Source organism: Elephas maximus, chromosome 1 (assembly GCF_024166365.1).
Source record: "Elephas maximus indicus isolate mEleMax1 chromosome 1, mEleMax1 primary haplotype, whole genome shotgun sequence".
In the NCBI taxonomy this organism is placed as follows: domain Eukaryota; kingdom Metazoa; phylum Chordata; class Mammalia; order Proboscidea; family Elephantidae; genus Elephas; species Elephas maximus.
In genome coordinates this window covers 19,394,098-19,412,448 of record NC_064819.1, presented here as the reverse complement: position 1 = coordinate 19,412,448, position 18,351 = coordinate 19,394,098, and the positions used below count along the sequence as shown (strand labels likewise).

At 38.4% G+C, this 18,351-nt stretch overlaps 1 protein-coding gene across 4 annotated transcripts in view; it reads right to left on the bottom strand.

Moving 5' to 3' along the window:
- Positions 1-18,351, bottom strand: part of ACAP2 (ArfGAP with coiled-coil, ankyrin repeat and PH domains 2) — a 152,271-nt gene that overhangs the window by 84,189 nt on the left and 49,731 nt on the right. For all 4 annotated transcript variants that reach the window (XR_007516713.1, XM_049879864.1, XM_049879855.1 and 1 more), the window contains exons 2-4: positions 17,196-17,253; positions 7,949-8,068; positions 6,267-6,320 (exon numbers count right to left, since the gene is read on the bottom strand). Coding sequence is in view for 3 of the 4 variants with exons in the window: in XM_049879864.1 (XP_049735821.1) it covers positions 6,267-6,320; positions 7,949-8,068; positions 17,196-17,253 (232 nt within the window). In the remaining variant the exon portion in view is untranslated. The remainder of the gene's footprint in view (positions 1-6,266; positions 6,321-7,948; positions 8,069-17,195; positions 17,254-18,351) is intronic.

The window sequence follows — 18,351 nt, the reverse complement described above, 5'->3', positions numbered from 1 at the left end:
TTAATCTTTATATGGCTAATAACTCAAAATGGTTCTATTATTTCAAAACATTATTTAAGCCCACAAAGTTATTTCATAAATGACATCTCTGGAATATTCAGACTTTTGTCATGACACAAACAGACACACAAAAACGTGTTATGAGCTCAGCTACAGACTGTAAAGCAGGTTCCGATGTTTATTACCTTCTAGAAAGCAGTTCGTCCCATCCTATGAGCCCTCCTTTATCCTCAAATGCTGTGTAATTAAAATGCCATTGTAGATAATGCTACTAAAATAAAGGATTTTACATAACTGGGCTTTCTCCACATTATAACAAATGGCTCTAAGGTAATTTTAAATCTTATAAAAAATTCTTCATAATTATACAACTTTTATAATTAAGAGTCGCCTAGTTAATCCTCTTCATTTTGCAGGAGAGGAACGTCAACTTAGAAAGTTAAATAACTTCATCAGGATGAGAATTATGCTAAGCACTAGTGATAAAAAGATATATTCCTATCCATAGTCTAATTAAAGTGATGTGCAATAGTGCTACGATGGGCAGAACTTTTTCCACAAATGTAAGAATTCTGATTCAAGTACACATGAGTCAGTTCTATTGGGAAAAATTAAGAGAAAAGTAGTGGTTAGCAGGACGGGAAAAAAAAAAAAAGGCCAGGTTAAAAAAAATTTTTTTTTTTTTTTAAAGCAGACAGCATAGCAACTACAAAAGGAAAGAAAGTAAACTAGGGGTTCACAATTCCATTGTTTTATCTATTAGCAGGAGAAACTCTGAGAAGCTGTTTAAAAAAATAATATGGGAATAAAGTTAGAAAGGCAATGGACAGCAGGGTGTGGTATCAGATAAAGTCTTTTTATGAATATACGTAAACACACACTGTACCAATCTATTGACCTACAAACCTCTAGGCAGACAAATATAGTTATTTCCTTAGTACGCAAATTATCTGTTTAAAGCAACAAGAATTTTACAGTCAGAACTGAAGTTTCTCAAGTGTAAAAACCTATTTCCATTGAGTCAATTCTGACCCACAGTGGCCCTGTAAGACAGAGTAGAACTACCCCATAGAGTTTCCAAGGAGCACCTGGTGGATCCGAACTGTCAACCTTTCAGTTAGCAGACATAGCTCTTAACTACTACACCACCAGGGTTTCCTTCTCAAGTGCAAGGATGGTAAAAGAAAAATTAGATGTTCAATATGCACATTGCTAATCAAAAGAACATTAAATTCCTTTGTCTATTTAGTGAGTTTTGTTACTGATTTAATGAATCTTTATTGACTTACTGACTATAAAATATATATATATATATATGTATATATATATATATATTTTTTTTTTTCATAAGTTCATGACCTCAGTATCCCCTGCCCTGCCTTGAGGAACTACTTTTTATCAGCACTGTCCTCGGAACCAGCAGCAGAGATAAACATAACAAAGCACCTACAGGCCTGGAACTCAGAAGAATAAGTACAATAAATAAGCATATACATTTAAGAACTCTGTGTGTGCATGTGTGTTTTAAAGGCAGGGTAAAGTGATAGAAAGTAACCACAGAGTGGTCAAGAAAGACCTCTGTGAAGAGATAGTGACCTAAATAAAGCAAGAAAAACCTATAGAGAAACAGGATATTGTGAAGAAACTAGCTACACAGAGTTGTGGAGGAAGAACATTCCAGACAGAATATACAGCAAGTGCAAAGACCCTGAGATGAGACTGACCTTCTATATTCAAAGAACAAATACGAAGCCAAGTGGCTACAGCAAGGCAGATGGTGATTAGAGATGAGATCAGGGAGTTACAAACAGGGGCTTGATCATACAGGGCTTGATAAGATCACACAGGGCTTGGTAAAGGGTTAGGGTTTTATTCTGAGTATGATGGGGAGCAAGTGGAGAGGCGAGTGACGTACATTAATTATACTGTTAAAAGTTCACTCTGGCCGTTGTCTGCAGAACTCATTGCAGAAGGGCCAGATGAGAGGCAGAAACACAAGTTGGAAGCTGTCATAGGAGCCTCAAAAAGAGGCGGGTCCCTGGGTGGTGAAATGGTTTGTGCCCAACTATTAATGGTTGGTGGTTCAAACCCACCTAGCAGTATCACAGAAGAAAGGACCTGGCAATCTGTTTCCATACAGATGATAGCCAAGAAAACCCTATGGAAGAACTGGAGAAATCGTTTAAACAGAGAAGAAAACATTCTTTGATGGTTACGGGGAGTGGGAGGAGGGAGAGAGGGAGAGGGGTTTTCACTAATTAGAGAGTAGATTAGCATTACTTTAGGTGAAGGGAAAGACAACACACAATATAGGAGAGGTCAGCACAACTGGACTAAACCAAAAGCAAAGAAGTTTCCTGAATAAACTGAATGCTCCGAAGGCCAGTGTAGCAGGGGCAGGGGTTTGGGGACCATGGTTTCAGGGGACATCTAAGTAGACTGGCATAATAAAAACCTTTTAAGGAAACGTTCTGCATCCCACTCTGGAGAGTGATATCTGGGGTCTTAAACGTTAGCAAGCAGCCAACTAAGATGCATCAGTTGGTCTCAACCCACCTGCAGCAAAGGAGAATGAAGAACACCAAAGACACAATGTAATTATGAGCCCAAGAGATAGAAAGGGCCGTATAAATCAGACAGTACATCAGCCACAGACCAGAAGAACTAGATGGTGCCCGGCTACAACCGATGACTGCCCTGACAAGGAAACACAACAGAGAACCCCTGAGACAGCAGGAGAGAAGTGGGATAGAAAAAAAAATAAATTCTTGTAAAAAGATCAGGCTTAATGGTCTGAGTGAGACTAGAAGGACCCCGGAGGTCACGGTCTCCAGACCTTCTGTTAGCCCAAGATAGGAACCATTTCCAAAGCCAACTCTTTGGACAGGGATTGGATTGGACTATGGGACAGAAGATGATACTGGTGAAGAATGAGCTTCTTGGATCAAGTAGACACGTAAGACTATGTTGGCATCTCCTGTCTGGAGGGGAGCTGAGAAGGCAGAGGGGGCCAGAAGTTGGCTGAATGGACACGAAAATAGAGAGTGGAGGGAAGGAGTGTGCTGTCCTATTAGGGGGAAAGCAATGAGAAGTACATAGCAACGTGTATATAAATTTTTGTATGAGAGCCTAGCTTGATCTATAAATTATCACTTAAAGCACAATAAAAACTAATTAGAAAAAAAAAAAGGGTAAAGCTGGTTACAAAAAAAGAAAACCCTATGGAGCAGCTCTACCGTATAACATCAAAAGTCGGGTCATCAAGAGTCGTAATCAACTTGACAGCAACGGGTTTAAATGAGGTGATAGTGGTTTAGACTTGGAAGTGGCAGAGAACTACTGATAGTTGGATTTCTGGTATATTTTGCTAATATGTTATATATGGAGAATACGGAAAAGAGAAGAGAGAAAAAAAGTAAGGATAAAACTTTTAAGTTACAGAATAATTTTCCAACCAAAAGATTTTCCAATTACAGCCTTTGTGGTTGATACGCTGGTTGTTTACTGGCTCTCAGCTCCACGCTCACCCTTCCACAGTCTCCTCTTCTACATTGCCAGGCGCTAGAAACCTGCAAAGTATATTTTCCAGATTCCCTTGCAAGTTGAGAAGTTAAGTCAGCCCACGGGAAGCAATACCAGATTAGCAGGTAGGAGAAAAGGAGAAGCCCTTTTTTCCCCCGTTTCTGTTCTGACATAGCCATTAGTGAGCAGCTGTAAGCTCCTCCAAACTCCAGCAACATCAGTGGCCAATTCAGCAATATCAATGAGACTTCAGGCTTCCTAGTAACTGCATCAGCAACAGGAAGGCAAGCTCCTGGCTTCCTGCCACATAACAACGGCAGTCTCCTCGACATTCAGCACTAATGGGCCCTGGGCCACACTGCTTTCCATTTTGGTCCTCCAGCCTAGGGACAATAGTGGCTTCCCGTATTTACCGAGCTCTGGGTGCCATCGCCTTAGCCTTTTTATTCCTCCCACCCTTCAACACTTTTGTAACAAATTTCCTTTTTAAAACCTTTCTGCTTGAAATATCTTAAGTGATTTCTGTTTTCCTGAATGGATGCCGACCAATACGGACAGCTAAGGAAGAAATGTTGCTCTCCAGATAATTTGCCCCTTAGATATAGGCATAGCAAATACTATTATTCCCTTTTACGGAAGAGTAAACTAAAAGAAAAAAAAAAATGACTAAATGAATTGACCCAAATTACACAGCTAACTCAATCTAAGCTATCTATGTTAATTAAAGTCAAGAAATACTGATCGCTTTCAATTTTAAGAAAAGAAAAAATTCTTTTTTAAAAAACATTTTATTGTGGTTCAGGTGAAAATTTACAGAACGAACTAGTTTCCCGTTCAACAATTCACACACATTCCATTTCATGAGTGGGTTGCAATCCTTTCAATATGTCAGCACTCCTTCATCTTCCTCCCTGGGTTCCCCGTTTATATTCGCCCAGCTTTCCTGCCTCTTCCGGCCTGCCCTCTGAATTTCGCTTTTGGGTAAATGCTGCCCTTTTTGTCTCCCATGGTTGATTGTTTTAAGATGCATATTCCTCATGGGGGTTATTGTTCACCTTATCGGCCTGTCTATTGTTTGGCTGAAAGGTGATTTCCGAGAGAAGGTTCAGTTCCAAGTTTGAAGAGCATCTAAGGGCCATAGTTTCAGGGGTTCTACCAGTCTCTATCAGACCAGTAAGTCTGGTCTTTTTTATGAATTTGAATTTTGTTCTACATTTTTCTCCCTCTCTGTCCAGTCCTTTCTATTGCGATCCCACTCAAAGTGACTGGTAGTGGTAGCCAGGCACCACCTAGTTCTTCCGGTCTCAGGCTAGTGGAGGCTGTGGTTCATGTGGTCCGTCAGTCCTTTGGACTACCTGTACCCTTGAGTCTTTGGCTTAATAAACTGACTGGAGTCTGCACAGGTTAGGGAGCTAGGTGCACATGAAGAGTATTGGCACTAAGGAGACTAATGTCTGTCCCCTTGAAACAACCTATACATACATACCTATACATCTGTATGCATGTATATACACCATATATTTCTCTCAAAACAAAACTGACTTTTGATGACTGAATTTACTCCAAGAGAGTAATTAACACTTTGAATTAAGATTTCTTGACAAGAAAACTTCCCACATACGCATAAATATTTTATATACCAAAATTTTATATATACCATAACTTTTCACAGGTAAAACTATAGCACGGAGCAAAGTATTCTTATATGATGCAATAATATGAGACTTACTGGTTTAAAGAAAATATTAGAGACATGCATATTTCAAAAGATAATAATATATCATGAAGAAAACATTTAACTGATCATGTTCATTTAAAACCAATAATTTTTACCAAATAAAATTTTACAATGATGTTTAAATCCAGAAGGTCATGGGTCATTTGATTTAAAGAAAAATAAAATATGCTATACACTGGCATCTAAATTCACTAGAAGGTGAAGAAAGAATAAATTGTCCTTAAAAACAAATTGATGCAGCCAAAATTTGAACTAAAATTGAAATACACATTGTCAGATAACTTCACTCATTATATGTTAATCAAAAAAAAAAGATAATAAAATCAAATTAGCTAAGAACCAAGAATCAGCAAATTTTACAAAGAATATAAGTATTGATATTCTTATTATAGACAGGTGCTAATAAATTTTGAAGCACTGAATAAATATATGACAGACATATCAATTAAGATTAAATATATATATATATGAAGCATATAGCTTACATGCATACATTTTCAGTAAACTTTTCACAACACTTATAAAAGGTATTCTTTGACATTCCAAGAGCAGTACATATCCCTCATTCTTGAAGGATAAAAAGCTCAAAGGATTCTGCAGTCTTTAACATTGGCAGCTTATTAGAGAAAAAGGATATGTAAGCATCATACAAATACTGTATTTAGAAATAGCTAAATTTAGAACAATGAGTTTTATTCCTATATTCTTAAAATAATGTTTTCAAACTTATAGAGCCACACTCAAAGGTAAAAATTAACTTTTATGAGTGTGCACTTTATTATTTAGGTCACTATATCAGAACTGGAAAGTATATACTTCTCTTTCAATTTCCCCCTCTCCAATGCGTGCACACACACACACACACACACGGTGTGTGTGCACATTTTAGATTCACCCCAATCAGTGAATTCCAACTTACGTTAACCAAAACCAGTGAATTCCAAGTTAAGTCATTACACAAAACACTGTAACATGGTCATAACAACACCTACTTACTGACACTTACTGTGTGAAAATTTATCATTTCCTGAAGACTGTCAGAAAACTTGGTCAAACTTGTCTACGAGAAAGAAACCAAAAGAAGTCATTAGGAGCTACTAAAATTGGCCACAACAATGTTACTTCAGCATTTCTGACAGAAAGATCAAGTTACACTGTAAATAATAACATTTATTTCCAATGACAATCTCACTACCTCATGGGCATGCTCTGTAGAGAGGTCAAGTCTTTACATGTTCTAATATACAAAACCCCAGAAAAGTCAAAGAATTAGTATTGTCCTATCAACAGTATTATGCTAATAAAGAAGAATGGCATATATAAACGTAAAGGTAAATTGTTGGAGTGTATCAGGACTGTGCCCATTTAGGCAGCTATGATTAAATAGTTCTCAATCCTCATCCATTTCTTCACCAGTTCTTATTCCACACTAAAGAAAAATCATAACAGAACGCAGTAGAGAAAAGGATTTAAGCTAACCCGGCATAACTGGCTAACCAGAACGTTCCTATACGACCCCACAGAGTTAAATACAATTCTTAGGTTAATGCTCTCTACCTGCCCCAAGAAGCAGCTAGTAGACAGGATCCCACTCTCCCTGCTCCCGTCCTCTGGAAGGTGCTTCAACTCACCTAGCAGCAAGTAAGCTTAGCAAAACGAATGAAGTGACAGAAACCTGGTTTCAGAGAGTGATGCTACGTATTCACAGTGCAAATCAACCATCAGCTTCTAACAACATTAAAAGGTAGGATTCTATTCACAAGGGAGTACTACCCAAGGGTGAAGGACAACGGACCTGCGCGGCACCTCACGACGTGGGTGAACACGGACGGTATTATGCTGAGCGAAGTAAGTCAGGCACAAAAGGACAAATACTGTAGGAGACCACTATGGTGAGAACTCAGGAAAAGGTTTATGCATAGAAGAAACCCTCTTTGGCGGTTACCAGGGAAAGCGCCCGTCTAAGATACTCCACTAGTCTCACGCCTTCGGGAGCAAGAGAGAATGAAGAAAACTAAAGACACAAGGGAAAGATTAGTCCAAAGGACTAATGGACCACAACTACCACGGCCTCCACCAGACTAAGTCCAGTACAACTAGATGGTGCCCAGCTACCATGACTGACTAATCTGACAGGGATCAAAATAGAGGGTCCTGGACAGAGCTGGAGAAAAATGTAGAACAAAATTCTAGCTCACAAAAAAGACCAGACTTACTGGCCTGACAGAGACTGAAGAAACCCTGAGGATATGGCCCCCGGACACCCTTTTGGCTCAGTAATGAAGTCACTCCTGAGGTTCACCCTTCAGCCAAAGATCGGACAGGCCCATAAAACAAAACGAGAGTAGGGGGCCACAACAGCCCAAGGGGCAAGGACTAGAAGGCAGGAGGGGACAGGAAAGCTGGTAATAGGGAACCCAAAGTTGAGAAGGGAGAGTGTTGACACATTGTGGGGTTGTTAACCAATGTCATAAAACAATATGTGTACTGTTTAATGAGAAGCTAGTTTGTTCTGTAAACCTTCATCTAAAGTACAATAAAAAGAAAGGGTTATACAAGGTAGCGTCAAGAAATATCTTTTCTACTTCTAATTTTTTACGTCACTATGTTAAAAAGTGAATTAGTAAGGTAATACTTTAATGTCTTGTTGTAATTACCATTTTAAGCTATAATTTTAATAATACTAACCTCAACTACAGCATCATTACTAGAATACTGTGCCAGGTCTCTAATCCCATTCATGAACTGTTTATTTGCAACACAAAAGGCTTTTCCGGTGTCAATCATCGCGATACACAGCTTCACAAGCTGAAAAAAAAAAAATTATATCAGGTTGAATGCAATTTTACAAATGACATGTGTTGACAGAAGCCACATGAGTTAACATAGCCAAGATAAAGTATGGTTCATTAATAAACTCAAAATAGACTAAATAAAAGTTGTTTTTTCCTTGGGCTTATGAAGCAAATTCATAGGCAAACTAGACCAAGGTTCACAGACGAGAACCCAGAGGCTGTCTCATAACAAAAAACAAACAAATCACTTTGTCAATTCATTCAATCCATAAATAAACCCTCTAAATATTTATTAAGCACATCCTAGAAGGAAGAAAATGGTACTTCAGACAGGCCAAGCAGTATGATGAAAGGAATTTTTTAAACCATCTGATATGTTGGTGGAAAGGGAAATAAACCAGTGCAGTGCACTGGTCACGCTGGTCACTTCAATGTCAGTCTTCCAAAGCCAATGTCTGAACTGAGTCCAAAAACAAATCTCTCCAAGGCACTGTGCTCAGCCTTTACAGTGCCTTCCTCTTTCTCTCTTTCTTCCCTTCTTCTTTTTTACTGTCTTTCTTTTTCTCTTCTTTCCTTCCTTCCTTTTAGACATGGAACATCTTCTTCAAACAAAGTGTTGGGTGAAAGTCAAATATATATATATATATATATATACACACACACACACATATATATACATACATACATATAATATAAAACCCAGCTATTCTAAACAAAGGAGGGAAGGTCATGCAGAGGGGTGGGGAGAAAGACACCAAAAAGAGGACAAAGAGGCCAGAGAATCTCCAGAAAACCCCCAAGGATCTCAGAGTATAATTTAAAGCCGTTGCTCTAGGGTCTAATCTCTGCTCTCAAGGAGCTCTTGTTCTAGCCAGGACACAAGCAGATAAATTCTATACAGCACAAACAAACCTACCAGGACAAATCATGTGTAAGGGAACAGAGAAGAACACCTAAACAGGCTTACTGGGAATCAGGGGAGGATTCCTGGAAAAGGCAACAATTGAGATAAGACCTGAAGACCAACAGGAACTGGCCAATCAGATAAGGGTAGCTGGAAGCTACTACTCTAGGAAGATGATGTGCTAATGCCCTAGAAACAGGGCAAACCTCAGGCACTAAGTGCTTATCAGAGTGTGAAATTGTGGGGGCATTAAAAAGCATAATGCTGGAAACATATACAAGGGCCAGATTTGCAGGGGGAAAAAAAAAAGCAAAAAACCTTGTATGTAATGCTCCGGCCCCAGTGTCACAGTGGTTAAGCATTTGGGTGCTAACCAAAAGGTTGGCGGTTGGAATCCACCACCTGCTCCTTGGAAACCCTAGGGGGCAGTTCTACTCTGTCCTATAGGGTTGCTATGAGTTGGAATCAACTCAATGGCAACGGGTTTTATGTAATGCTAAGGTGTTTGAATTTTATGTGAAAGGAAATGGGAAGCAATTAAAGACATTAATTGGGTGAGTTGATCAGAGTTTCACTTTAGACTGGTAACCTTAAAGGGGAAAAATAAAGACAAGAAAATAGAACGAGTAAAGACAAGGAGGTAGCCTGAATTAAATCAGCAAGCAGGGAGAGAAGCGGAGCAACCAATGCAAGAACTGCTGTGGAGGACTCCAGCACAGCTAAGCAGACTGCTCTGCCAAGGGGGAGGGTAGGTGCTGAAATCCAGCCTGCACTCTGCTTGCCAAGCTCTGCAGGAGCCCTGACACAGGCTGCATCTGCTACAGGATGCTAGTTTGCACAAAGACACCACACTGGCTAGCAGAGCTGAGACTCCTGTTTTAACCACGTTGGGCCTGAGCTATATGGGCCTATGAGACAAAAAAAAAAAATGAGACAAGCCAAGTGGAAAGTCTATCAAACACAACAGAAAACAGATGTTTGAAGCTTAGAACAGAGGAGTGGGCTGCAGATAGTGGTGGAGACATCAGCAAATACACAGTGTTGGTGATATATTCTAGAAAGAAAGCAAAGGTTGAGCATATAAGAAGACTCCCCAGCTGTGGCGACTATGGTCTCAGGGAACATCTAGTGCAATTGGCATAACATAGTTTATAAAGAAAACAGTCTACATTCTACTTTGGTGAGTAGCATCTGGGGTCTTAAAAGCTTGTGAGCAGCCATCTAAGATACTCCACTGGTCTCATCCATTCTGGAGCAAGGAAGAAGACAAAAGGGAAAGATTAGTCTTAAGGACTACTTTGGACAACTACTACAGCCTTCACCAGACTGAGTCCAGTACAAATAGATGGTGCCCAGCTACCACCATGACTGCTCTGACAGGGTTCACAATAGAGGGTCCTGGACAGAGCTGGAGAAAAATGTAGAACAAAATTCTAACTCACAAAAAAAGACCAGACTTACCGGCCTGACAGCGACTGAAGAAATCCCACGAGTACGGCCCCCAGGCACCCCTTTAGCTCAGTAATGAAGTCACTCCCCAGGTTCACCCTTTAGCCAAAGATTAGACAGACCCATAAAACAAAAGAAAACAAAAGGGGCACACCAGCCCAGAGGCAAGGACTAGAAGGAAGGAAGGAACAGGAAAGCTGGTAACGGGGAACCCAAGGTCGAGGATGGGACAGTGTTGACATATCGTGGGGTTGGTAACCAAAGTCACAAAACAATACGTGTACTATTTACTGAGAAGGTAGTTTGTTCTGCAAACCTTCACCTAAAGTACAGTTAAAAAAAAAAAAAGATTCCCCAAATAAGACTAAAGAGGAACAGGTAAAAGTAGGAGGAAAACCAAGAAAATGATTTCACCAAAGTCAATAAAGAACAAAGTGCCAAAAATGACAGATAGGATGAAAATCCATAAAGGTCAAGTTTTAAAGAGATGAAAAAAGTGCCTAATGGATTTCATGACCAAGAGTCACCAGTAATCCTGGCAAGGAGAGTTTTAAGAAAAACTGGTTGTGGGGGAAAAGGGTGCAGCAGCCAGATTACGGTGAGTTATGCACAGTAGATAAAGAAGAAGACACGATCAGAGGTCATTGTTTCCCAACACATATGCTACTGACCATCCTGCAGGAATATTCTGCACCAAATAAAGATTCTGTGATCAAGTTAAGTCTGGGAAACTCTAAGTTTTTTGACGTTAAACAGGTTTTTTTAAGTTGTTGAACCTTTAAGAATTTCTGACATATTAATACGCACTATGAATCCAAGAGAGAAGGTATTATATTCAGCATTTCTCAAAAATACGTAATTGTGGAATTCTCTTTAGAAGAAACATCTCACAGGACCAGCATTCCATAAAACCCACTATGAGAAATGCTGGCAAAGTCCAGTCTTTTAAATAATTTGTCAGTTACCCAAAAAAAAAAAAATTCTAATAACTAGAAGAACTAATTCTATAAGTTCATATGTAGTAACCAGCATGCACAAAAAGAAAAAAAAATTGAAAAAGAGTAGTATCCCTATAAAAACCAAACCCAGTGCCGTTGAGTTGATTCCGACTCATAGCGACCTGATAGGACAGAGTAGAACTGCCCCACAGTTTCCAAGGAGCTTCTGGCAGATTTGAACTGTCGACCCTTTGGTTAGCAGCCATAGCACTTAACCACTACGCCACCAGGGTTTCTAAAATATGATATTAAAATATGAAGGTACAGAAATTAAAGTCTGGTAATAGATGTGAAGAGACAAATGATCAATGGTACAGAACTGAGAAGTCAAGAAACAGATACCAGTATGTAATATTTAATAAAAGTAATATTCTAGCAAGCAGGGGAGGGAAAGAGATTATCTAGTAAATAACAGAGACAACTAAATAGCCACCTAGAGAGAGAGATTTTAAAAAAAGAAGAAACTAAATTGGATTCCAAACCCTCGAATTAATTTCAGATAGAGTAAAGATCTAAACATAAAAAATAAAATCAAGAGGTATCCTGAGAAAACAGGAAGTTACATGTTTCATAATCTCAAAGTGGGAAAGGCCTTTCTAAGAAGATGTAAAACTCAAAAATCAGCAACGAAAAAAATTAATAAATTCAGGTACATAAAAATAAAACATTTCTACAAGAAAAAAAAACTTTAAAGACTAATGACAATATGGGAAAACAATATGAGCAATAAGTCGCACAAGGCTAATTTCCCTACTATAAGAAAGGCTGTATATAAATCACTTTTTAAGTTCAGAAAATTCGGCAAAGGGCTTGTACAGATAATTTCCAGAAAAGGAAATACAAATGTCTCTTAAACCCATGAAAAGTTGTTCAATTTCATTCATAATAAAAGAAATGCAAATGACTGCTTTTTTTTAACAGAACAGCAAAGATCAGAGAGTCTGAGAGCAAGCTGTTGTGGAGTACAGGTGTGGGGAAAGAGGCACTGTCATACGCTGTTGGTGAAAGTGTGAAAAAGCAGGCTGAAAGGAAAGTGAATTAAGAAGAAATCTGAAATATCAGAAGTGGACAGACTGAAAGACTAGAGGTCTGGGTAAGCTTGAAGAATAGAAGCAGAAGGAGTGAGAATGAGAACTGGAAGAACTGCAGAGGCAAATCAGAAAGTAAAATCTCAACATTGCAGATTTCAGAGATTAGAACTCTGCGTGACGAGGCGTAGAATATGGCCATGAAAGCAGGTACCAGAAGTACAATAGAGGTGACTATCAAGGGTCACTGTGAGCTGGAATCAACTCAATGGCAATGAGTATTTTTTGGTATCACAAGAGTTAAAGAGAAAATCAACTTGTCATATTACTGAACCACATGTAAGCTATCCAGGATGAAGGTCTGACTTGGGGAAAAAGGGAAACTTTGTCAGCTGTCAAAATCCTTACTAGATGACCACAATGAACAAGATATAACTGAATAACATAAGCCACAAAGTGAGAAGATTTTTTCCTAAGAGTAAGAGTAAATGCAAAGTTGATTAAAATTATCAAGTAGTAGCCTCATACACTGAGCAAATTTTTTCTAAGTGATAATAACTATGTCCTAGGCATTTTGTCAAATAATGGGAAAACGAAACAACTTAGTTTTTGGCTATCCTTGAATAAGTAACATTTCTTTAAGTCTCATTTTTTCATGTGCAAATTGGGGATAACACAAATTTGCAACATTGTTGTAGGGACTAGACATCATGCAAGTAAAACACAGGACTTGGTACACAGCAGTGCACAACAAAAGAGTTTTGGGGTTTTGTTTTTCCTTTAAAAACAGTCTCTGCCTTCAAGGAGCTAACAGTCTGTTGAAGAGCTATCATCATCACCACCATTAACATCTGGGACTTACATGTGCCAAGAACTGTGCTAAGCACTTTACGTGTATTATTTCATCTTATTCTCATAATAACCCTAGGACATAGATAGATATTCTTATTTTCCCCATTTTGCAGATGAAAAAACTGAGGAACAAAAAGGTTAAGGAACTTGCCCAAGGTCACACAGCCAGTAAATGGTAGAACCCCATTCAAACCCAGGTATCCTTGCTCTAAGAGTTGTGCTCTTAACTACTACAGTATGTTACAAACCAAAAACTACAATAGTATTTTAACAGTTTAAATGGAAGCACGTACAAGAAGCAATGCAGTGTAAAAAAAAAAAGAACTGAAGTTTGGTTCAGCTGAGATTTAAAGGATTTCTGCTTAACAAAGAGGGGAGCAAGCTTTCAGTGAGAAGATGCAATAGATTAAGAAATTATATCTAGATGGCAGCTATGATACTCTATGATGCTGCCACAATGCAGAACACCTGCCAGGGCGGCTAAATAATTGAACCCAGCAGAGCAATACCACCAGAAAGAACGTAACTACTGGTGGCACACATCATAAACAAAATACATGTAACCTAAGTCACCAGGCTAGTTTAACCTGTCTCTGGCATGATTTACAATGATAGTACAGGTAGAACTTGCCCTGCAGAAAGTTAGGAAATCACTAAAACTGGTCTTGGGCACCACCACCCCTTCTTGTCCTTCAATGCCACCGCCTTCAATAACAGCCATTTCCTGTTTCTCTCAGTCTGTCTGTGCTAACTCCCCATAATTCTAATGTAGAAGTGATATACAATAGCTTAAGAATGTGGGAGAAACAAAAAAAAAAAAAAAAAAGAATTTGGGAGGGAGTATGTTTTATAAAGGAGTGAGATTAAGTTTGGAATTTCCATTTGGGGGGAGGTGACATTTTAAAAGATGACAAGTTTCCATGATGCCCTCAGTAGACCTAAGAATGACTCTTTAGAAGGGCTTAGAGTTCTTAGCACTGAATGCCAATGTTTTCATACCTTGTTTAAGATTTTATTCTTCCAGTCTTAAGATTCAGCCAGTCTCCCTCACCCTCAACCAAATCATATAAAGAACAACAGCCACTCGTAAAAGCATTATCATTAACTAAAATGCTGCCAGTGGATTCTGGGTGTTTAGGTACTTTAAAATTTGAGGGTTTTTTTTGCCCCCTTCAAAGTGTTTCACATGATTTAGATGCAGTTCTATCTAAGGAGGATAACCCCACTGCCTTCAAGTCAATTCTTACTCATAGCAACCCTATAGCACAGAGCAGAACTGCCCCATAGGGCTTCCAAGGCTGTAATCTTTAAGACAGCAAAATACCACATCTTTCTCCTGCAGAGCAGCTGGTAGGTTCAAATTGCCAACCTTTTGGTTAGCAGCTGAGCGCTAACCACTGCACCACCAGGGCTCTGAAGAGGATATCCTTATTATACTACTCTTTGATTCTTTTTAAAAAGTCTTGCCCATCTATAAATTCTCTCACAAGGCTACCAGAAAATCAAAACTAAATATTTAATGTTTAAGAAAAAACAATTTTTAAGTAGAAAACAAAGAAAGCCATTTGAAAATAACAGCCCTATGCATTATTAAAATTTTAATTTTTAAAAAACACTTGCCTGGAAATTTGTTAAGGTTCCCCAGAAAATCTCCAAATGGCATGTGCTCCCCAAAAATGGACCCTGCAGTACAGTGGTATGTAAGAGCACTGGACTAAGAGTCGAACATATGGGTTCTAACCTTGGTTCTGTCTCTTCGAACTGTGATTTGAGACAAGTCCACTTCATTTTTTTGGGCTTTGGTAGCCTCATTTATAAAATGGAAATAACACCACTTGTCCTACCTAGCTTACAGAATTATTACAAAAATAAAAAAATATATACTATAAAAAAAATTCTTGAGTTGATTCCAACTTATGGTGACCCCACGCAGAGTGAAACTGTACTCCATGGGGTTTTCATGGCTGTGACCTTTCAGAAGCAGACTGCCAGGCCTTTCTCCTGAGGCACCTCTGAGTTCAAACCACCAACCTTTCAGTTAGTAGTGAGGCGCTTAACCATTTGCGCCACCCAGGGAACCAAGCACTACACAAAAATAACTTATTAATAAATATTTTCTAAAGTTCTATTTATTCATTTATTTTATACATATAATACTACTGCTTTATAAAGCTTCTGTATTACATATGTGTGTGTGTGTGTGTCTATATATATGTATGTTCCATGATTTCAAAACAGTTGAAAACTTTCAGCCTAAGTAATACATTTGACATCCTTGCTACTCAAGGTGTGTGGTCCATGCACCAACAACACTGGCATGACCTAGAATCTGCTTAGAAACACAGAATCCCAGGTACCTCAGACCTACTGAATCAGAACCTGTATTTCCACCAAATCCCCAGGTGATTTCTATGCACAGTAAGGTTTGAGAAGCACTGCTTTATTCGGCAATACCATTTACAAAAATAATTATATTAATAAGAAATTAACTTCAGAAAAGGTATTTCAAATATATGCATCTGACTCCAGAATTTTTAAGAGAGAAATTTCACTGAACAATGGTTCCTGGGACCCGAAGTCATGTCTTACTTACTCTGCTGTCTCTAACACCCAGCATGATGCATGATACACGGCAGGCAGTCCACAGATGCAGAAAGCTTATCGATCGTTAATATAGAAGGTGGAAATCAATGTACATTTACACTCAGAAAAAATATAACCACTTAATATCAGTTATTAAATATATCGTAAGTATTTCTGTCATTAGCTAAAAAAAAAATTAGAATCAGTATTTTAACGCATATTTATATTAGAACCTGTACACATACAAATTTATAAACAAGAATGGTCAGGTTATGAATGAAATCCCGTAAGCATCAAAAAACATACATACGTATGAAATAGCTAGAACAGGCAAGCATACACAGACCAAAGTATTACTGGTTACCAGAGGCAGGCAGGAGGGAAGGAAAGGGGAACTCATTAGTGGACACTGAGCTTCTGCTAAGGGTGATAGACAAATTTGGACATGGATAATAGTGAGGGTTGAACAATATCATAAACATAATTAATGTCACTGAATGTTGAAACGGCAAATGCTTCATTACTTGCATTTATCACACAATAAATAATGGTAATAATAAACAAACAACAAAAAGACAGACACTATCTTTTTGACGGGGAAGGGATAACGTAAAGGATGTCTAGTGAGCTTTGGAGTCAGACATGAATTCAAATTCTTGCTTTGGCACAGAGATAAGATTTTGGACAAGCTACTTAATGAATGTCTCCAGCATCAGTCTCCTCATAAGTAAATTTGGGATAATAATAGCATTTATCCTCAAAGGGATAAAAGAAGTAATAGGATAAAAGAGACCTACATAAATGGAAGAACATTCCATCATACGCACATAATGCAATCCCGATCCAAATCCCAACAACATACTTTACTGAAAGGACAAAACAAATCGCCAACTTCATATGGAAAGGAAAGAGGCCTCAGACACTCCTTAAACTTTGTACTGAAACCACACCTCGAAGTCACCTTTCAGGAAAATATCAGGTTGGCTCATAAAACAAAGAATATCACCCGCAAGTAAATAGTCAACATTTACCCTAAAGCAAAGACGAGAAGGTAAGGGATCAGGGGCTGCAAGGAAGCTAGATTAATGAGGATAGAACCACCAGAGCAGAAATAATGAGAACGCAGACACACTGTAAAAAATGTAGCCAATGTTGCCGTACAGAACTTGTAAATGGAACCTAATTTGCTATGTAAACTTAAACCAAAAACACAATAAAATATTGTAATAAAAAAAAGTAATGCGAAGGATCTAGTATAATAGACACTAGTCATTATTTATGGAAAGAAAGAATTACTGTTTCCAAAAGTTACAAATGTAAATTTACCTTATCAAGTTTCAGTTCCAATTCTGCCACATCTCCTTCTACTTCTTCCAGTGCAGCCCTAGAAAAATCAAACATAACTTATTACATGTGCTTAAATATATACTTTACACTTCAAAAACAACTCTTGCTAAAAAAATAATATCTGAATGCTCAAAAATTACACTTCATAGAAAGTAATAATTACCTCAGGATGGAGAATGAATATTTCATAATCATGGAAGACAACAGAATTCTTATGTAGGGCAAAGAGAGAACGCATTAGGCTGGTTTACACATTCATGCTATTCAAGTTAATAACACTAATTAGAGCTAAATAGCACGTATTTAAAAAAAAAAAAAAAAGAAGAAATGTTACAAGTTGAGCCTTATAAAGCATCAGATGTCTACACAACAAAGCATCACGCAGCAAGACAGTAAAGCAACCGGCAACCAAAAACAGGGGCGTTCACGAAAAACAGCTGAGAAAGAGGTTCCTTTTGCGTAACGCACCATTTTGTTTCCAATTTATTTTATAAAAATCAGTACCTAAAACCAATATATTCTAGTCTCACTTCTCCTAACAACCCAATTTTAACACAGAAAATTTAGCAAAGGCTAGAAACTAAATAAGGAGCTGTGTGTGGCGCAGTGGTTAAGCGCACGGCTACTAACCAAAGGCTGGCGGTTTCAAACTACACAGCAGCTCCGCGGGAGAAAAGACCCGGCAATCTGCTCACGTGAAGATCACAGCCTAGGAAAGCCTACAGGACAGCTCTGCTCTGTTACACAGGGTCCCTAGGAGTTGGAACCCGATGAGCAGGTAGGCTGCCTCTTACAAAAGCACTCCATAGTGTGTAAACTGAATCTGTACAGCTTGCCTGCTATAAGGTAATGTTTGTCAAACTGTAGGTCACAACTCGTTAGAGGTTCATTTAATCATTTTAGCAAGTCAGGACAAATGTTTCTTTTTTATGAAAAAGAACAGAAATTTTGAGAGCATTATCAGAAATAAGGGTAAATGATGTTTCATGAAACATGTTTCATGTGTGCATGTGCACACGTCTGTAGCATGTACGCGCACACTTGCTAAATCAGGATTCAAAATGTGATTATTGCTGTACGTTGTGCTAAAAAACTTAAAAAGCCCCAGGTAAAAGAAATCCAAGGATCAAACAGG